Source organism: Oratosquilla oratoria, chromosome 2 (assembly GCF_046742065.1).
Source record: "Oratosquilla oratoria isolate Oo_2021 chromosome 2, ASM4674206v1, whole genome shotgun sequence".
Classification (NCBI taxonomy): Eukaryota; Metazoa; Arthropoda; class Malacostraca; order Stomatopoda; family Squillidae; genus Oratosquilla; species Oratosquilla oratoria.
In genome coordinates, this window is record NC_134778.1 from 16,919,604 (window position 1) to 16,942,046 (window position 22,443).

At 39.8% G+C, this 22,443-nt stretch overlaps 1 protein-coding gene across 3 annotated transcripts in view; it reads right to left on the reverse strand.

The window, feature by feature from the left end:
- The window catches only part of LOC143037335 (CUE domain-containing protein 2-like), a 30,025-nt gene extending 16,963 nt beyond the window's left edge, over window positions 1-13,062 (reverse strand). For 2 of the 3 annotated variants that reach the window (XR_012967460.1, XM_076205475.1), the window contains exons 1-3: window positions 12,932-13,062; window positions 552-638; window positions 209-399 (exon numbers count right to left, since the gene is read on the reverse strand). Coding sequence is in view for 2 of the 3 variants with exons in the window: in XM_076205475.1 (XP_076061590.1) it covers window positions 209-399; window positions 552-631 (271 nt within the window). In the remaining variant the exon portion in view is untranslated. Of the gene's footprint in view, window positions 1-208; window positions 400-551; window positions 639-12,690; window positions 12,811-12,931 lie in introns of those variants that run through there. The other variant, XM_076205480.1, reaches the window with a different exon arrangement.
- Window positions 13,063-22,443: the final 9,381 nt, after the last annotated feature.

The following is a 22,443-nucleotide window of genomic DNA, read 5'->3' on the forward strand; positions in this document are numbered from 1 at the left end:
ACAAAAGAATATCATTCCTTGATGAGCAGAGATTTTACTTCGTCATATATTATTTCAGGCTCTTGTTTATGGTGATGCCCCAAAAGTCCCTAAAAACTGATTGCATGTTTCCTGGTGCCACAAGTTTCCTCTAGAGAGAATCAGAGCACTAGACTGAATCATTATGCATTTGAATTACGTATCGAGACAAACTATTTTCCAGACATACTTGTATTTATCTCCTGTATCTTGTGTACCATATCAATCATCCAAGTGTGTACTGCAGATTCAGGAACTGCCTCGAAGCCAGGAACATATGCAGTCATAACATCTTTCATGCTAGCTGCATCCATTTTTTCATTTCCCCCAACCTCTTCAATAACACCAGTCACATAGTTTATCACTATCTCATCAATTCCACTGGAAAGTTAAAGGTTTAAGATTCTATAAGGACATACATCAATATAACAGAAATGAGGTTCTAGGAATAATATATTATGAACAATAGGATAGATATCTTGATAGAATATACACACCTAGAAATCTCAGTAAGCATACATCAAAGTAAGTACCTTAAGTCTGCATCATCAGTAGCATGGGCTCTCACTAGATCCTCCAGGCCAGTGTGTACTATCTCAGATTTATCACCCATATTTAGCCTAAAATATGACAAGCACTGACATAAAGAATGTGACAATAGTAATTGTGGTTTCAAATTTCATGGACTAGAAACTCAGCCCCATAGTAGCCAGGTTATCCTTTGTGTCATTCTACAGAGATGAGAATAAATGTTGGAAAGTTCTGTATTATATTAGTGTGGATCTGTTTCTCTCTCTCTCTCTTGTGGTCTGGAGACCAAGGGCCAGCCTCTTAGGGCTGTAACTCCAGATAAATTTCAGGTTGATGATCTATATACCAAAAGGCTTCTTCCCCTTTATAAGAGAGGTTGTTGTTGTTGTCATTCCCTAGACTGTCTGGCTGAGCAGCCCCATATTCCAGAGGAATGCCACAGTTGGAACAGTGTTTTCCCACAAATCTTTTATAGAGTGTATATTGTGTTGTTGGCATGCATCATTGTGTACATGCAGTCTTCAATAATGTGTTGGTATGGGATAAGGTGTTACATCCAGGACAGTTGTCTGCAATGCTGTCATCCCGCCTCTTCTAGTAGCTTAGAAGGGCTGGGTGGTGGATGGATCGCAGTCTGGCCAAGTGGACTCTGTCCTTTCGGGGGAGAGAGGATTCAGTGGGATGGATATCAGGGGTTCTAGCATGCAGTAATGTATTATCTTTCAGTTAGTTGATGGAGCAATGAGTGATATGATTATGGATATGCTTCTGGAGGCTGGTGTCTGTGGAGAAAGAGAGGAGAGTATATGTGTGTGATATAGGTATTTGGGTGCTGTTTTGATGTTTCTTGACATGTGTGGGTGTTCTGCTATGTAATGCAGTGGGTGTGCTATGTTTGTGAATGCTGTGACAAGTGTTTGTGTGCTTCTCATGTCAAGGTGATCCTCGACTTTGAGGACTTTCGTTTCACGGTGTTGATGGTCTATATGTGTTTTATTTGTGTAGCCTGTAACTGCTGCTTAGGACTTTGTTTTGTATGGTCTGAAAGGTGTTCTGGTGTGTCTTAGTGAGATTAGGGGCCCATGCCGGGCTCGCATAATTCATTACTGAATGTATGCACTGTTTGTATACTGTAGTAATAATTTCTTTTTTCTGTTCAAATGTTGTTCCTGTAATTAATTTAATCATTTTAAGTCTAGGTGTACATTTATTCCTTATGTTTGTGATGTGTTGTTTGAATGACATGGATGTATTGTATGTTATGCCAAGAATTGTGGGTGTATATGTGGTATGAGGGTGTTGTTGATATAGAGGTATGGTATGTATTATAAATATAATTGGCCATCCATCTTTTGGTATTATTATGCATGTCTGTGTTATATATTTTGTTTGTGAAAATGTGACAGGAGATAGCATCAAAAGCTTTACTGATGTCTAGTGTTATGAGAAGTGTTCTATGTGGGGGCTTATCTGAATTGATGCCATCAAAAACTCTTTGTGTGTTGTATATCAGAAGAGTGTTTGTGGAGTGTAGTGGTCTAAAACTATGTCATGGTTCAGCATGGTGGGTATGTGGAGGGGGTGCAGAGAAGTGTGACTGGGTAGGGTGATGCTGGGGCTGTCGGGTCTTTGTTGGGCCTGGGGATGACGATTTTCCCATGCTTCAAGATTACAAAGGAAGAGCATGCCCACAGAAGACTTTTTGGTCCATAACTACGTTGAATGTGAAAAGTGGAGAAGAATACTGCCACAAAGTGTTTCCACTTGAGTCATAAAAGGTGACAAAAATGGGACATTCCTAAAAAAAAAAAGCAAAGGCAGAAGGTCTGGGAGGGGTTTTCCAACCAGAACTCTTAAGTTTGGGTATTTTAATGGGCGTGGATGTGGTACAGATGAGAGTAATAGGGAATAGATAGTATGTTTGTGAGAAATTGGATGTGTTGGCATTGAGTGAAACTAAGTTGAAAGGGAGGGGCAAATTTGATTTGGGAATGTAGTTGGGAGGGTGTCAGGAGTGAAGAGAGGATGAGGGAGAGAAGGGGTGGCTATACTAGTAAATGAAGAGATAGGTAAAAATGTGGTGGAGTGGAAGGAGGTTTCTTCAAGATTAATGTGGATGAAGGTAAAACTGGGAAGGGAGATGTAGGTTTTTGTAAGTGCATATGGGCCTGGTAGTGAGAAAAGTATAGAGGAAAGGGAGGCTTTTTGGATAGATTTAAATGAGTGCACAGAGGGTTTAGGGAGAAATGTTAATGTAGTGGTATTAAGAGATCTTAATGCTAGGGTAGGAAATGAACCAACAGAGTGGTTGGGAAGTGTAGAGTTCCAGAAAAAATTGTAGTGATGTGTCTAGAGAGTGGATGATAGCAAATACAGTGTTTAGGAAGAAAGTCAAGCATAAGTACACATGGGAGAGAGTGGTGGATGGAAGGGTGATAGACAGGACATTAATGGACTACATAGTGGTAACCAGGAGTATATTATAGCGCAACGAGAAGTGACCGCTAAGGCGGGGTTAGGAGATTTCCCAGTGTTGCCACATCTCCACAGATAACACGGCATGCACGGCTCACACTGAATGCAGTGTGAGGGGGGCGGAGCTAGAGAATAGATGTAGCGGCAACGTCGCTCTCTCTTGCTCGTATGCCATGTCTATGACTAGAGGAAACGAAACCTTTGTATAGAAAACATTGCTTTGATTTTTACCTCAGTGGTGGTGTGTGACAAAATTATAATATAATTATATGTGGCAACATTATATAAATATAAAATAAAAATATAAAATAAAATAAATTATAAAATTATTATATGTGGCAACACAGGGGGACTCCCAGTGCTCCGCCCTAACGGCCATTTCTCAGTGCAACGAGTATAGGAAGAGTTTTGGATGTACATGTTCAAAGGGGAGAGAGTGGGAGAATATCAGATCATTTTTTTGAAGGTAAGATAAGAGTGGAAGATAGATGAAGAAATAGGAAAAGGACAGAGGGAAGGGAGGTGCTTATAGTAAACTGCTTAAATGAGAAAGAAAAGGAGAAAGAGTACAAGAAGCTGAGAGAGAGGAGTGGGAGGGAGTGAAGGATAGAGTAGAACTAGGAATGGAGAAGGAATGGGGATGTTTCAAGGAAAGAGTCACAAGGTGTGCAAAGTTGGTGTGTGGAACAAGAAGGACTGGAGGAAATAGAGGGAAGGATAGTGAGTGGTGGGATAATGAATCAAACAAGGTTGTAGAAGAGAAGCAGCAGGTATTCATAGATTGGTTACAAAATAGGATTGTTGTTGTCGTTCCCTAGACTGTCTGTCCAAGCAGTCCCGTCTCCCCAAAGAATGACACAGCCGAAACTGGGTTTTCCCACAAATCCTTTATAGAGTGTATGTTGTGTTGTTTGTGTGCATGATTGTGTATAATGCAGTCTTCCATTATGTGTTGTATGGTATGGGGTGAAGTGTTACATCCTGGGCAGCTGTTCACAATGCGGTCATCCAGCCTCTTCTGGTAGCTTAGAAGTGCTGGGTGATGGCCGCACCGCAGTCTGGCCAAGTGGACTCTGTCCTTTCGTGGGAGAGAGGATTCAGAAGGGTGGATATCAGGGGGTCTGGCATGCAGCAGTGTGTTGTCTTTCAGTGTGTTAATGGAGCGGTCAGTGATATGATTATGAATATGTTTCCGGAGGCTAGTATTTGGTGGTTGTGGAGGAAGAGAAGAGAGTATTTGTGTGTAATAAAGGTCTTTGGGTGTTGTTTTAATGTTTCTTGGTGTGTGTGGGTGTTCTGTTATGTAGTGTAGCGGGTGTGATGTGTTTGTGGTGGCTGCGGCAAGTGTTTGTGTGCCTCTCATGTCGAGGTGGTCCTTGACTTTGAGGACTTTTGTTTCATGGTGTAAATGGTCTGTTGGTGTTGTATTTGTGCAGCCTGTAATTGTTTTTAGGGCTTTGTTTTGTATGATTTGAAGGGTGTTGTGGTGTGTTGTGGTGGGTCCTGGAGCTGCAGCGTCTACGTTGTGGGACCACCCCCCAAACCCCAAGAGTTGGGGGCCAAACAGCAGCAACCACCCCTGGCCATCAGCTCTATGCAGGTGGCACCGATCCCCAAGAGGAGCTACGCCTGCCTTGGGGAGTACCACAAATAGGATGGTAGAATCATATGAGAGGTATAAAGAAAAGAGAAGTAAAGCATAAGTTAGGGAGGCAAAGAGGAGAGATGTGAAATGGGGTAAGATTATGATAGAAAATATTGAAAGTAATAAAAAGGTGTTTTGGAAATATATTACTAGAGGAAGAGGAGGCGAATCAGGTAGAGAAGAAAAGGTAAAAGGGTGAGATGGAGAGATGATAATGGAAGAGATGGTAGAAAGAGGAAGATGGGTAGATATTTTAGTGAGTTGCTAAATTTGAAGGAGGATAGGGAGGGAAAGGTAGTTACAGTGGGAAGCATTAAGAAAATTACAATAATGAATGAGAAAATGGAGGAGAAACAAGACAAGATGAGGTGAAAGCAATTATCAAAATGATGAGAGGAAGTAAGGCAACTGGGTTGGATGGGTGTCATGTGTCTAGAAAAGGGAGGCACAGTGATGGTAGACTGGGTGGTGAGGTTGTTTAATGTTTGTCTAGAAAAGGGTAAAGTGCCGGAGGACTGGAGGAGTGCCTGTATAGTTCCACTTTACAAGAGAAAAGGGGACAAGTGTGAGTGTAATAGTTTCAGAGGGATCAGTTTGCTAAGTGTAGTTGAGAAGGCTTATGGAAGGGTTTTGATTGAGAGGATTAGGAGAGGAACAGAGAGAGTAATTGGTGAGGAACAGTGTGGGCTTAGGACAGGTAAGGCAGAGATGTGAGAAAGCTTTAGGAAAAGGTAAGGATGTTTTTTGGGTTTTTATGGATTTGGAAAAGGGTTATGACAAGGTTGACAGGAAGGTACTGTTGAAGGTATTGCAGATATATGGGATAGGAGGAAAGCTGTTAAGAGGAGTCGAGAGTTTTTACAAAAGTAGTAGTCTGTATCAAAATTAGAAATGGAGAGAGTGAGTGGTTTGAGGTAAAGGTGGGACTTTGCCAGGGATGTATCATGATGCCTAGGCTGTTCAATTTATACATGGATGGGGTGGTGCTAGAGGTAAAGGCAAGGGTAATGGGCTGTGGATTGGAGATGGTTAAAGAAAATGGAGAAAAGTGCGAGATAAGCCAGTTGTTTACTGATGATACTGCATTTGTGGCAGGATCTGAGAAGGGATTAAGGAAGTTAGTGACAGTTTGGGAAGGTATGCTAAAGAAGGAAGTTGAAGATAAATGTGGGTAGAAGTAAGGTGATGAGATGTACAAGGGGAGAATGTGACAGCAAACTGAGAGTATTAAGAGATAGAGACTGGAAGATGTGGATAGTTTTAGATACTTGGGTGCGAATGTGGCAGGAAGGGGAGGAGTGGAGGTGGAATGTAGATTGACAGAAGTAAATGCCTTGGGGGATTAAAAAGTGTAATTTGAAATAGATATTTTGAAATGGATGCTAAGAGGAAATTGTATGAAAGAGTGATTGTATCAACAGCACTGTATGAGGCAGAAACATGGAATATAAGAGAGGAAGAGAGGAGTTTGAATGTGTTTGAGATGAGGTGCCTGAGAAGTAAGATAGGGATTACTAGGCTGGATAGAGTGAGAAACGAGGTGAGGAGGAGAGTGGGGGTGGAAAGGGAGTTGGGAGATAGGGTTGATGAAAGAGTATCGAGATGATTTAGACACATGGAAAAAATGAGTAAAGAAAGATTAGTAGAAGAGGTGTGGCAGGCAGAGGTGGAAGGAGTGAACATGAGGGGGGCAACCAAGGATGAGATGGATGGATGGGGTAAAAGGGACACTGGGAAAGAGGGAAATGTCAGTTGAGGAAGGAAGAAAACAGAAGATTGGGGTGCGTGGAAAATGGTTGTGTATGGTTGATGCTGTGATGCATGGAAAGAAGAGGGTGGGGGTTGGGGTGAGGAAGTACATGTGAATGATATTTTGATGCACTGCATGAAGGGATGGAAAGGGGGATTGCCGACTGAGTGGAAGGGCCTTGCTGTGGATGTGCTGTCTCTTGCTACATTGCTTCAGACTCAGGGCAGTGGGCGAGATGCAGGAATCATCCAGGAGGAGCCAAGATAAGAGGGAGGGAGGGGGGGTGAGTGGGAGTGGAGTATGTGGGGATGGAATGGATTGGAGTGGATTTTATGCCTTTGTTTTTTGGCTACCTCCCTTGTAAAGGGGAAATGTCCACTGGTGTATGCATGTAAACAGATAATGATAAATATAAATAATGGATAATAATAAACAGATAAATAATAATAATGTAAGAATAGCTGTAGTTTGCAATTTTAGTGAGTGTGTGTATTACACATGGTCCAATGTGTTTTAATTGCATGTTACTTATGTTGTCAGGTCTGCAGGCAGATGAGTGCTATGTTTACAAAGTATTACAAAGGCAGAGCACGCTGACAGGAGACCCTTTGGTCCATATCTAGGTCGGATGAAAGAAAAAAAAAAAAATCATAATAATGATAAACAAATAAATGAATACATAAAAAATATGAAGGGTGGTCTGGGTCTGTGGGGAAGTCTTCCTTATGTTGAATGATGCATCGGTCATCAGGGTGAGGGGTGAGATGCAAAATGATTTGTGAGTGTTTGCTTGTTGTCTATTTGTGGGTAAGCTGGCTGTTGTTGTTGTTATAGTTGTGTGAGAGCATGTTGTGTTACTGTTGAATAGGGTAATGCTGTTGAGTGTCTTGTACAGGTTTCTGGTGTCTGTTACATGATTGTGTTGACAGATGTTTGCCAATTTTGTTTTTTTTGTTCATGTATTTTGTTGTTAATCTCTGTTTAATGGTTGTATTTGGTCTGTTATGTTCTGAGGGATAGGTGTGGAGGTAATGTGTTTAAGTGTCTGATGGAGCCTTGGATTTCTGGTGTGAAATTGGGGATGTGTGATTTTTTGTCGTCTCTGGGGATGTATTACTTGTCTGCATTTTGTATGATTGTACTGAAAATATGCACAGCAGTGTCTATGTGATTGGTGTACTGTTTTGGGTCTCAAACTGTTCCATCTCTTTAGCAAAAGTTTCCCAGTTTGCTCTCTTGTTATCGGTGTATGTGTCTGGCCAACAGGGGTGCATCATGTTTTGGTGATGATGACGATGATTTGAAGGTGGTCAGACCACTTTCCATGAGTCTGGAGCCAACCAACCACAAGATTGCCCTGCCACCGGCTATCACACAGGTGGCATCATGGCTCAGTGGGCAAGGGGGTGAGCTTGGAACCATTGTTCTAGGTTCGAGTCCTGAACATATGAGAAGAGACAAAGTCTGGTCCGACTAATAGGGCATAAAGTATTGAACCCCTGGAATCAATTTCATTTACCTGGGCGAGTACCACAGTCCTTTATAAGGGAGGTACCCCCACCATCTATCCTGCTCTCATTCACCACTCATTTCCTTATCATCTTAGCTCCTTGTGGATGAAGAATCATCCCTGTCCTCTGAACACTTGCCCAGATCAAAACTCCCATCTCAGGGGTCATACAAATCACTGTCCTCCACCATATCACCTCCTTTAAATTTGTTTTTACATACCAGTTCATCAAATATTTGCTTAATTATTGTCATTTGAATAAAAACTTAAACATTATGAAGTCATTTGTGTATGGTTATTGAAGTTGTAGTAACAACAGAGGTGTGTACTAATCACTGTCCTCCACCGTCAGACATAAAACATCAGTGGTACGCCTATTATCAAAAGGAATGGAAGTGCAAATACACGATCTAAATTTCAATTTAGTACTGTTAAATCAAAAGGGAATGAATATAGCCTATACAACTTTGAGTGATAGCCCCTCTGGTGTTAGTTTCTGGAACTACTATGAATGGAGGACGGTTGTATTTGGTTCTTCATCCCCACACATTGTGGTTTTGAACCATTCCAGCCTGTAACATAAAATGATAGGATAAAATTAGTGAAAATACCCATTCAATGGTGGTAGAAAAAACTTGGAAGATTATGGAAGACTGTGACTGGTATGACCACCATCTCAGCACCTCATGGATACTCTGGATGAAGGGTGATGCAGCAAGGCACAGCACTTCTATAGAAGGGCCAAACAGCCAGAACTGGTTTACATCCATTGATCCATTAAGAAAATATATATATATATATATATATATATATGATTTGGATGACGGAGAACATAAACACAGGGGAAGGCACGGAACCCTAAATACTCTAACATTTCATTCACGTAGAACTTCTTCAGAGAAAAGAAGTTCTACGCAAACGAAACGTTAGAGTATCTAGGGTTCTGTGCCTTCCGCTGTGTTTATGTTCTCCATCATCCAAATCATTTGTCTAAAATACTTATCAATATATATATATATATATATATGTATATATATATATATATATATATATACTGTATATATATATATAAAGTAGAGAAAAGGAAATCTCTTCAGGCCCTATCATCCTCTTATCTATTCACAATCTCCTCCTATTTACTCCTATCTTCCCTGGTCAAACGACAATCCATGCTCATCCAAAAACTTTTTTCACCTTATTCATCACTTTATTCTTAGTCTTTCTCTCAAGTTCACTCCCTCTGATTCTACTTTACAACATTGTTTTTACCGGTCTTTCTTTATTCATTCTTTCCATGTGCCCAAACCACCTTAGAATACTTTGATCCACGCTATCTGATAGCTCTCTTTCTGTTCCTAATACTGGTCTCATTTCCACATTTATTACTATCCTTTCTAGCAACACACTGGTATTGAGAAAGCAATGCATGATCAAAGTCTTTATGTATCCAATATATAGCTGAATATACTGTTTACCGATGAAGTTCCAGGCCTCATTCCACTGGGTACACTGTGCTCTGCTGGGCCATCATAGATAGAGATTATAGTATCAACACTGTTAATTACACTGGCCTGCATTTAATTTTTTTTTTCAAAGGTCACAGGTTTTTCAAGTGATTTATAGGTTTTTTGGTGCGCTGAATCCAAACATGCCATCCGTTTCCTTGGATCAGGTCTAGTTTTTGAGATATGTGAAGTGTGACTTTTGGGCCTTGTATAGTACTAAGTATAAGGAAAACGAGGCTGCAGGTATAGCCTATTCTTATTTTTTTTTTGCATAAAAATTATACTGTAGCACCCCGAAACTGATACTGAAACCTAATGATGTTTTTGTTTACTTTCAGGAAACTGAAACTGCATTGACTACATTGACAAACTGCATTGACAACACTGAAACTGAAAATGGTTTAGAAAAGTGTGATCTCCAATCAATGTGACTGATTTTATAAGAATCTGTGCTTTTTACAAGAATCTGTGCTTCTTGTGTTTCTATTTTGGACACGTATCTTAGATTGACAGAAAATGGAACGCAAATGCACAAATCATCCTGATAGGTTCTGCTACATATGTGGTAATGTGATTCTTCCTCGTCGACTAGCAAATATAACTGATTTTGTGAAGAAGGCATATCATGCTTACTTTGGAGTTAAGCTTGGTGACCAGGACAAGCCATTTGCACCCCATGTGTTGAGAACTTGCGTGATTGGAGAAATAAAAAAAGGAAGAGTATGCCATTCGCTGTTCCAATGGTTTAGAGAGAGGGTAAAGATCATGTGTCAGACTGCTATTTCTGCATGACTAATCTTAAAGGAGTCAACCGCAAGAACAAGCATTGTATTCAGTATCCTAATGTTCCGTCATGGTCCAGGCCTGCCCGTTCCCGAGCCAGATGTTGCAATGGAATCTAGCTCTGAATCGGAATCTGATAACGCACTAGACAGGGCAGAGGGTGGAGAATACATGCCAGAAGAGAATGACCGGCCAGAGCCTCTAACACAAGCAGATCTCAATGACCTGACACGGGATCTAAACCTATCAAAGGAATCAGCACAGCTTCTGGGTTCTCGTCTTCGTGAGAAAAATTTGCTAACACCTGAGACAACATTCTTTTGGTACCGAGAGCGTGAAAGAGAATTTAGACAGTTCTTCACAACCCAGAAGGACTCGTCATTAGTTTACTGCAACAACATTGCTGGTTTGATTCAATCAATGGGGCTGGACTATGTTGCTACTGAATGGAGACTGTTCATCGACTCTTCCAGCAGAAGTCTCAAGGCAGTCCTCTTTCACAACGGAAATAAATACTCTTCAATTCCAATCGGTCTTTCGGTGCAAATGAAAGAAACTCATGACAACATGGATCAGCTACTGTCTGCTCTGAACTACAATGACCATGGTTGGTTGATCTGTGGAGATCTTAAGGTAGTTGGATTGGTTTTGGGACTACAGGGTGGGTACACAAAGTATCCATGCTTTTTGTGGGATAGTTGGGCTGATGATCAACATTTTGTCAGACAAGAATGGCAACCACGACAACGTTTGGAACCTGGTTCACACAATGTTCAGGCTCGTTCTCTTGTTGAACCAAACAAGGTCTTACTCCCACCTTTACATATCAAACTGGGACTGATGAACTTTGTGAAGGCAATGGACAAGGACGGCATGGGATTTACTTTTCTTCAGCAGAAGTTTCCTCGGATCAGTATGGAAAAGCTTAAGGCTGGCATCTTTGATGGGCCTCAGATAAGGGAACTTATGAAGGACTCAATGTTTGACGATGCACTGAATGCAGCTGAGCTGTCCGTTTGGTGGTCGCTTAAGTCAGTGATAAGAAACTTTCTAGGAAATAACCGAAGTGCAGAATACGAGAAAGAAGTCGATGAGCTCTTCAACAGCTATCAAAAATTAGGGGCTCGCATGTCAGTCAAAATGCACTTTCTACGGTCCCACTTAGACTATTTCCCTCAGAACTGTGGTGACTTCAGTGAGGAACAGGGAGAACGTTTCCACCAGGATATTCGTGTCATGGAAGAACGCTACCAAGGCCGGTGGGATGTGAACTTTCTTGCGGACTACTGTTGGTGTTTGAAACGAGACGTGGTGGCTGCCCAACACAGGAGAAAGTCACTGAAAAGGCCCTTCATCCATGATTAGATTTTCTGTAATATATCCTCTTTATCTTCTGAACTATGCAAGAAAAAATTATTTCTTTTGTCAAGAATTTTTTTCTCCAAAATTAAAGGGAATAAATAACACTAAATGGCATTTTTAATTATTTTTACCGCCTCGTATCTCAAAAACGTGACCTGATTGAACAAAATGAGTGTGATTTTTAGATTCTGCATAGCAAATTACCCTAAAATCAGTTATCAGATGCTTTACCTTTGAAACTTCGCAGGCCAGTGTTATCCTTCATGTTTAGTTATTCTTATGATCTGGACTTTTGTGCCTATTGTTTTGGGCTCATCTCCCACATATGGCAGCCAACCAACAAGGCAATAATATGACAACTGTACCGTCTTTCAGTGTAGTTCATTCCCTAGACTGTCTGTCCGAGCAGTCCTGTCTCCCCAAGGAATGCCACGGCCGGAACGGGGTTTTCCCACAAATCTTTAACAGAGTGTATGTTGTGTTGTTTGCATATGTGGTTGTGTATAATGCAGTCTTCCATGATGTGTTGAATAGTATGGGGTGAAGTGTTACTTCCTGGGTAGTTGTCCAAATCCACAATGTGGCCATCCAGCCTCTTCTGGTAGCTTAGAAGGGCTGGGTGTTTCATGTGTCAGTTTTTTAGTCACACTGCTAGATTTTCTACAAGTGAGCACATATATGCAAAGTATACTGATAATCACAAGAGTTTCTATATGCAAGACAAGTGAAAAAAATTAATAGATTAAAATATGGACTATACAGGTAATAAACACAAGTTTGGTGTCCAGTGAATCAAGAAGAAATAGAAAGCATGAGGAAAAGAATAAACCAAGTTATTTTTTTGTACAGTACTTGGAAATGAAACTCATTCTAGAAGCAAATAAAAAAAATAATGTAAAATATATATACATATAAATAAATAAAATATAAAGGTCTACAATGTGCAAGTATTTACAAAGTGGTAATGCACAGAAATTGTGAAATGGGGGCATTAGAAATAAGAAAACGATGTACCGGTATGTACATGGATATGGCCTTCCAGAAAAGTACTTGGATCATTGGAGGGGAGGGGGACAGAAAATAAAACAGTAAAACTGATTAATCATCATACCTGACCAGCCACTTATACAGGGCTAGTTACAGGGACTACAATCACGAAACTCGGCTGTCTTTGAAATTATTACAATTCGAAGAGGAAAGGCTCACGTGAAACCTGCTTCTCCAAAGCCAGTGGCTGAGTGGGACGGGAAATTTAAATGTAATGAATCAATAGTACTGCCCCGAAGTGTTTATAACTTCTATTAACACAAGTTTGTCTTTTCTTTATCAAAGCCATTTACACTAATACATACCTGTTCTGAGGTACCTTAGAGCTTCCCAGTGTCAAAGGTTTAAAGTGTGTGATCTTGGTAATTTCAACATTCACGAAGATCTTCGTCAGCGATCAAAAATATACCTGTTGCACACTTACGTGCACTCTTGGTTCCCTGTGTTTGACATTAGATAAAATGAAGAAAGATCGATGATTTTTTATTTATATTACTATAAACAACGCAGAAACAATACACAATTCTTATTATCTATATATAACAACAAACAAGCCGTTATTTTTGTTTAAATCATTCCAAAACAACTAGGTATGCTTGTATTTACAACCTTATTTCCCACAATGCACGGCGACAATGATGTCATAGATTGAGATGACGTCAGTCACAAAGACCTTGAGAATAGTGATCAACGTTTCAACCAAAATCTGCTTGGGTATCTACCATCTACGGAGTGCTCAAACTAAGTTGTGTCATCATGCATCAAGTGAAAGCTGCCTTACAATGTTATAGAAAAAAAAAGTTTTAAAATGTGGAAATAGACAATGATCTAGAATAGAAAATAAAATTTGCGGTATCTGCAAAATTGTAAATTTTGGAAACGCAAAATGAAAACTAAAATCAATGTTAAAAATTTCCAGGTCTCTATAATATTTTTGTTCAGGTCAAGTAGTGACTAGTGAGAAACTACATTATTGCTACGACAGTCAGTCGCAATACAAAGGGAATGCAATTGTGGAGAATATTACGACTTCCAGCAGATTTCCTAATCTTTTTAATACGTTATGCTGACAGTATAAGTTTACTCTAGGTGACCGCCCCATTGAGTTAATTCTGGGATACTCCAGTGATTTTTTACAACGTTCAGAAGCAAAAAGTTACATACCTGTGATCGGCAGGGACTCATCGAACCTGAAAGGTACAATAACATCACAAAGCACCATATATCTTTATGAATATGTAATAATTTCACTTTTCTGTTTTATTTGGATATTCCATTAAAACAGTATTACAACTTACCGTGACCTTGGGGCCATTTGATGATTTTCTTCGTCTTTGTTCTGGTGGTGGTGATGTGTGCGTCGACTTCGGGCGTGGCATGGAGGATATGTATGGGAATGGAGGGAAGGATGAAGGCATATGTGTTGAGGGAGACTGGTTTTCTCATAAAACGCGCCCCCTCACTGTTTTTAGCACAAGCTTCGCCTCATTTACTCTCCACACTATCGGGGAGTTTATATGAGGTCTGTGATCGGGGTAAATTTCAAATCACTCCCAATCACGAATCGCTAACACTTCAGGTCAATTTCAAATAATGTCTCGGACTTAGTAAAAAGGGGTCCGACGTCGGGCCGAACGCCTAGTGACCTTTGACTTCTTGTTGCCAAAGGTCTTTGGGAGGTACAACTTCACCTTAACTGATGTGAAAATACTCAAGACGAAGAAGTCACCAGATAGTAAACGAAAAGATCAATAATGAAAATGATATATCGGTAACTCGACATTCCTGGAGAGGGTAGTCAACCATACTTAGTCCTATGACGTCGAGTCTCCTATATAATGTTTTCGTATATATATAAAAATGATAGGCCACTCCATCTAAATGGAAAAAGTAAGGTTGTATATTTTGTTATACAGGTTTTCATATGCTAAGCATTCTAGAATATAGATTGTATTCAGCTTGATATGCTTAACTGCTGTATTTCAATCTTAATCCTAATTCTACAGCTATCAGTTCACTAAATTATCTTAGGTCGTAGCCGCAGATGTCTATATTAATTTGTGATATTAGCTTATTTACTCTAAAAATGCCTCTGTCGGGATTTATTCCCGACAGCAATCAACAACAGACAGGCCACGTTACACTAGGCGTCTTTTGAGTCAAGGTGGCTTGGTGCGGGAGTGAAAGGCACTCTATTTTGTGTTCAAACGGAAAGTGTTCGAGATGAAATGTCTGAGAAGTATGGTAGGGGTTACTAGGTTGGATAAAGTGAGAAATGAGGAAATGAGGAGGAGAGCGGGAGTAGAAAAGGAGATGGCAGATAGAGCTGATGAACGAATGAGTGTTGAAAGATTAGTAAAAGAGTTGTGGAGGGCGAAGGTGGATGGATCGATTTTCATGGGACGCCTGAGGATGAATTAGATGGATGGGGTGAAGGGGCGCTGAGCAAGAGGGGAATGTCTGTTGAGCAAGGAAGGGAGAGGGTAGGGGATAGGGATGAGTGGAGAATGACTGTGTATGGATGATACTGTTATGCAAGGAAGGGAGGGATGGGATGTTTATGTGTGAATATTTTGACGCAGTCTGAAGGGATTTCTCCTAGTCTTCTCTTTTTCTGCATGAGGGGACGGAGAGGGGGGTCGCTGATTAAGTGAAGCGGACTTGCTGTGGATGTACTGTGTCTTGTTCCATTGCATTTGACCTAGGGCAGTTGGTGGATGGAGGAAGGACCCTTTATCCATGAGGGGCTGAGATGGGAGGGGTGGAAGCAGTAGTGGGATTCAAATTTTTCGTCAGCCGGTTCTGTTATAGTCGGTGTATTTCCATCTGACACTAATTTGCAACCACTTCTTAGCCACATTTTCTTTATATTATTGTTATCAATTAAATATTCTAACTAGAAATATGGAAAACTAACAATATTATATTTAAAATGCCTCTCTGGCTGCCAAACGTAAAAAAAAATATTCAAATATTTACATACGAAAAACCTGAAAAACTGTCAGGTGGAAAAAAAAATGGGGTATAGACCTGGGTGCCAACCTATAGTTAGTCTCGTGATAAAAAAAATTCGATTTGGGCAACCTAGTGCAGGTGTATTTATTTTTTTACGGACGCATGTTTGTGTGGGGGTAGTGTGTGCATGTGTAGGCTATGTATGTGCTTACACGTGTGCATATGTGTACATGTACATGAGTATGTGTGTGCATGTGTGCAATGCATTTGTGTTATTTATAAACAAACATGTTTGTGTGGGTAGGCCTGAGGAGTGTGTATGAGAGTGTGTGTATGTATGTATGTCCATAATTATAATAAAATGTAGTTTAATAACACAAATATACAGAGAAACCAAGCACTATATACTGTACATGAAAAAAAAACTGGTAACCACTTGTGTAAATAAACTATGCAATAAATCACTAACGAAAGTTACGAAACATACCGTCCCGGTACTTATCAGATGAGATGCAGAAGACCACTGACCAGCTGAGCAACTAGTCGGTTCGCCAGTTAGCCGGTTCGCCGAACTGACAAATTTGCGTGAGCCGGTTCTAGCGAATAGGTAAGAACCGGCTGAATCCCACTACTGGGTGGAAGGGAGTGAAATGGGTGGTATTAGGTACGTGCCTCAGACTTGGCTACTTCACTTATAAGGAGGGAAAATCTCTGTAAATAGATAAATATAATGTTCAAACGGTGACTTGTTGCCGTGGGTGAATAACGCACGCTACTCAGGTCATCCTTGGCATTTCTGTCTTTGTGCAGGTGATGTTTCACTTGCCATAAACACACGTTATCCTTGTACAGTTCAATCCGTTAAATAACGTCCTCACGACGTCAGTAGAGTTGCAACTTTTGTGGCACGATGAGTGAGACGGTTTGGAGGGTCTTTTGTCGCGCCTCACAAATCCACCACTGCTGGGAGGGCGGTGGCGTAAAACTGGTATCCCGCGCGCCTTAATTTGAGTGTGTTGCGGGAACCACTGGGGTCACTGTCTCATGATATGACGCGTTGTGTAACGGGGCCTTTGTTGGTCTTCACGGGCCTATTTGCGTGTTTTTTTTTTTTTAATTAAGTATCAACTGTATTTAAACATACAACATGAATAGGTAGTTTGTTCCAGACATTTATGATGCGGAAACAAATGGTGTTTGATATTTCTATGACCCACAATAAAGTAACCATCAATGTTCACATTATCGAAGCCATGTAACATTTCAAAACTTCAATAGCATACCGCAAGGTTGACGTCACAGTCACCACGTTCTTTCGGCAGTTGAGCAAACCTGCTTGATTTACTTGATTAGGAAATAAACACAGACGGAAAGATGGTAATGAAATGGATAAACGAACACAATTTAACAACTTTGAACAGAGACGAAAAGTGCAAAGGTGGGAGAGAGGGGAGCTTAAAAGTGCAACAGACTTCATAATGGTAAATAAAGTAATGCACGAAAAGTTTATAGAAATGAAGATTGGTGAAGAGAAAGAGGAATATGACTGCTCAGATCATAACTTGACAAAAACCATTACGCGACAAGAAAAGAATGGAAATGACAAAGAAAAATGGGAAACCTAAGAAGTACTTAAGAACGGAAGAAGAGACGATGAATGCATTTGAAAAAGAATAGAAAAGGAATCAAAAGAAAAAACTAGAAACAACAGCGGAGATGAACCAGATAATGAAAATAACAGCTGAGAGAAAACTACAAAGAATTTACAAGAGGAAAAAGGACATGCAGAATCAAATAACAGAACCCCCATAGATGAATGAAGAAATAAGAAACGGAATGAAGGAAAGGAAGAAAAGAAACATAGAGAAGAGAAATGGAGAGAATGAGAACCGAAAAAAGGCATTAGAAGATAGATATTACAACCAAAAGAGGTGTGGGAAAAAGATAAAAGATGCTGTGTGCATACGAGGTAGCAGAACAGATAAAAAAGGATAAAAGTATGAATTTATGGGAAAACATGAGAACATTAAATGGCGATCAAAGGGATAACAAAAGAATGATAAAATGGGCAATGAAAAAGGAAAGGTAAAACAATGGGAAAATATATATAGGAAACACGGAAATAAAATGGACTAGGTATGGAATGAAGGTATTAGAAAAATATACCAAGATAAGATAGAGAAAAAAGGAAAGAAAAGAAAGTCAGGTAGAATACGGACATCATGAGATACTCAAGGAACATAGGAAGAAATATAGATCAAATCAAACCAATGGAAAAACTCATATTATCGAAAGAAAATGTAGATAATGTGGTAATGAATCTAAAGAATACGAAAGTAACCGATCCAGATGAAACAAAACCTGAGTTATGCAAGGCACTAGCAAAGAACGAAACTTTTATAATTACCTTAACAGTGCTATAAAACGGAACTATCAAGAAAGAAAAAAAATAACAATAATGGAAGACAGTATATATGAAATTATTAGAGAAAAAAGAAGGAACCAAAGGTGAAAGATCAGGGCCGTTTCTAGCTATAGGCGGTATAGGCGATTGCCTAGGGGGTCCAACCTACCAGGGGGGCCCCGGCCGGCCCAATGGCTAGGTAACGCTACCGAAGGTCAAATATGAGCCTGTGCGCCTCCCGCCCGCCGACGCAAATAAACAACACGCCTCTTGCAGTGTTTGTTATTGTTTGAAATGTTTTGATCGTCTGCTAAAAATACTATCTTGTTAAAAATCACCTACATCTTATTTAATCTAAAGATATAATATGGTAAGCATTGATTGGCTTTATTTATTCATTTATGTGTTCACTAAGCTAGGGCTTATGGCTACAGATGTTATTAATTGTTGATTACAAACTCTTTTTGGCCATTAGCTTACTATTCTTTGTCCAATTGTTTGGCTTTATTTGTCACTGGAATTGGCATCACCAGCGTTCTTGTTTACTCTTTGGTCGCTTCATGCTTAGCTTCTAATAGTGTAAATGTGTAAGTTTGTGTGTTCTGTGACTGTAAGTTGGAATTCCTTTTATTATATTTGTATGCACAATAGGAAATGTTTGTATTCTATGGAATGATTACCTTTTCCACCTTTTTCAATATTCAATGTTCATATATGTTCATATGTTCAATTTTGTTTATTTTGTATCGATATTTTATCCAATCCCTTATTCATTTATTCGTTTATTTATTTATTATCAAAATTATGATTATTTATTTTCTCACTTCACCTACCTAATGAAAAAAACACTAGATGGCAGGACCAAGGTTAGCTCAAAAGGAAGTGACAGAAATACATGAATTCTATTCCGTTTGTCGTGTGGTCCGTTTCTCTAGTTCGTATATAATATTAAGATAACCACTGGCTCAACAATCACCCATCTGTTCACCTTTCAGGTCTACCCGAATTTCGTGTATGTAGAATTATTTTTATTAAGGGGTATTTAAAAGGTTTACACTTTACAGATATCTGTGTTAGGCCTACACTGATACAAATAATCATATTTATTCTACTCGAATATTGTGTACGTAAAATTGATTCCATGTATTTATAAGGTTTTCACTTAACAGATTTCTGTGCTAGGCCTACATTAGACTCTAAGACTCGCCAATCATCATTCCCGTAATGGCATCAAAACGAATTTATCTCAGCGGAGCAGAGAAACGAAAGAAAAAGAAATTTGGCGAAGAAAAATGGTCAAAATAAAAAGGTAATTCATTACACTGGGGAACACTCATTTTGTTGCATTTAAAAAAAGACTTTTCTATAGTCAACTTGAGTGTGCTGATTTCAAATCTGAAGTCGGGTTTTGTCTGCAAGCTACAGATTTTATGCAATTTGACATTTTTATTTATTTTTTAAATTTTCGTTATTATAGGAAATTGCAATATCAGCCACAATTCTTTTGTTCACTTGAATCTTAAAACAGTATGAAAGCCATTTCTGTACATTTATTAAGGCAAAAGAAACAGAACATTAACAGAACATCTATCCCAAAGTTAGATTAGCATCCTTCAGAACATCACCACAGCTGATGGAAGCTTATCAATTTCTTTGTGTATTTTTTTCAGGCAGGAATTTGCGTTTGTAACTTTTGCGTTTGTACATTTCATCTGGGCAATTTCGTTTAATGCTCCAGCAGTAGTCAGCCATCATACTTTTGTCCCAGCGCCCTTGGTAGCGTTCTTCCATGATATTTAGGTCTTGGTGGAATCGTTCTCCTTGTTCGTCACTCACAGCCCCCAGGTTGTCAGGGAACTGATCAAGGTGGCTGTTCAAAAAATGAAGCTTGATGCTCATGTTGCACCCGAGATCACGAAAAGCGAGGAGCATTCTGTTCAGAAGTTCACTGTAGTTCTCCGCCTTATTGTTTCCAAGGAAGTTCTGAACGACTGCCACAAAGGATAACCATGCTGCCCTTTCTAAAGCGGTCATCTTAGCAACAAACTGATCATCACGAATTAGGGTTCGAATCTGTGGGCCATCAAACACGCCTGCTTTGATCTTCTCAAATGATAACCCTGGTAAAGCTGTGATGATGTGTTGGAAACATTCACCTTCGGTTTCCAGTGCCTTGACAAATTGTTTCATCAAACCTAATTTGATGTGAAGAGGAGGAAAGATGATCTTATCTCTGTTTACAATTGGGTCTTGTATGATATTTGGCATGCCTGCTTCAAGGGTGTCACGAATAGGCCAGTCCTTCTGGACCCAATGTCTGTCTCGTGCTCGGCTGTCCCACATACAGAGGAAACATGGAAACTTGGTGAAACCTTTCTGTTGTCCAAGAAGAAAGTTGACCATCTTTAAGTCTACACAAATTATCCAATTGTGCTCATGATACTTTAATAAGTCCATGACCATTCTCATATCATCATAGTCTTCCCGCAAATGCACTGAGTGACCGACAGGTACTGCTCCATAAACATTGCCATTATGTAAAAGAACACACTTTAGACTGCGCTTTGAACTGTCTAAAAAGAGTCTCCATTCAGCAGGACTATAGTAAGGTACACCCAGTTCTTTGAGAAGCCCTGGGATGTCATGGCAGTAAACAAACTGTCTGTCTTTTGAAAAGAAGGTCACAAAAAGCTGGTCACGCTTTCTGAAATATGATACTTTAACAGAGTGATCAACAAGATTTCTGCCTTGTAATCTTGATGCCAAAAGCTCTGCTGCTTTCTTTGAAAGAACTAAATCCCGCACTAAATCATTCAGTTCAGCCTGGGGAAGAGGCTTAGGGACGGGGAAAGGTTCAGTGTCTGAAGAACAGTCCTCCGATTGTGAACACTTTTCTGACAATTCACTGTCACAACTGTCTTGCTGGCTTGTATCATGTCCAATGTCTTTATCGTCCAATGAAGGCAAGCCTTTGAAAACTGGAACAGGTACTTCTTCAGAGTGCGGAACAGGCCGAATAGCTGAGGGAATGTTCGGATACGTAATCTTATGTCGGTTTTTCTTCCCAACACCCGTTGTGTTTACCATGCAGAAATAACAGTCAGTTACATGGTTGGTGGGTTCGCGCCAAATCATTGGAACTCCAAAAGGCAGACCTTTGCGTTTTCCTTTGGTCCAGTCTCGAAGCATTTCCTCACAATTGTGGCACACAACATGAGGAGCCCATTGCTTGTCTTGATCACCAAGATGAACTTCAAAATATGCCTTGTAGGCACGCTTGACGAGCGAGGATATGTTACGTCTCTGACGATTGAGTGTGTAGCATCCACATATGTAGCAGAAGGCATCAGGCTTGTTTCTGCAATGATGTCTCATTCTGGAAGCCATGTTTGAACTGAAACAAAAGAAGAATGATCAAAATATTAGAAGCTATCTATATATATGGACGTTAAAATGCTTATACATGGTTTACGCAAGTTCACATATGTACAATTTCATTAACCTCAAATTGCATACAAACTAGAGCTTGTAGAGAAAAACTAATTTCAGATTTGAAATCAGCGCCTAAAACTCTTTCAAAATCCGTTAATCGTTTATTTAATAATTTTAAGAAACATATTAAAGTTTGGTTTTATTATGTTTTCTGAATGGTGATTATTATTTTAGACTAACGCCTAATCATCTAAGGAAATTTGTAATTTTGCAGGATCAATTCTAAAATATATTGGAGCTCCAGACAGCAAGCCAGAGGAATATTCTGAACTTCCTGAACAGGATGCTCCAGTGCCATCACATTCATCAGGATCTGTCCAGGAAGCTGTACTGCCACCAAGACCACCACATTCCCCAGAACCACAGAAGGCATCATCTACTTCTGAGCAGCCTACCATTTATTCTAAACCACTAGATCCTGCTAACTGGCCAACCATTCTGTCTGATGCATTTAGAACGGATGCAGTAGGTAGAGGGCCATTTCAGATTAGTTCTGATTTCACATTTCCCAAAAAAGAAGACGGAAGAAGTTTTCATTATCATTATTTTTGTAGAACATTGGTTAATGGAGAAAAGATGATGCGGACATGGCTTATCTACTCAAAAACAAAAAAATGCTCTCTGTTGCTTTTGTTGTAAATTATTTTCAACCAAAGAACAAAAGTTAGTGACAGAAGGACTGACAGACTGGAAAAACATAGGCACACTTTTGAAAAGTCATGAAAGTAGTCCAGCACACATAGCGCACATGGCAACCTGGAAAGATTTACAACTCCGTTTGCAAACTGGAAAGACAATAGACCAAGCTGAAAGAACACTATTGGAGGCTGAAAGGAGGCGCTGAAGAGATGTCCTGACTCGTTTAATCGCCATTATCCAATCCTTAGCCGAGAGAAATCTTGCATTTAGAGGTTCATCAAACACGTTACACCAGCAGAATAATGGGAATTTTCTTAAAGAGGTGGA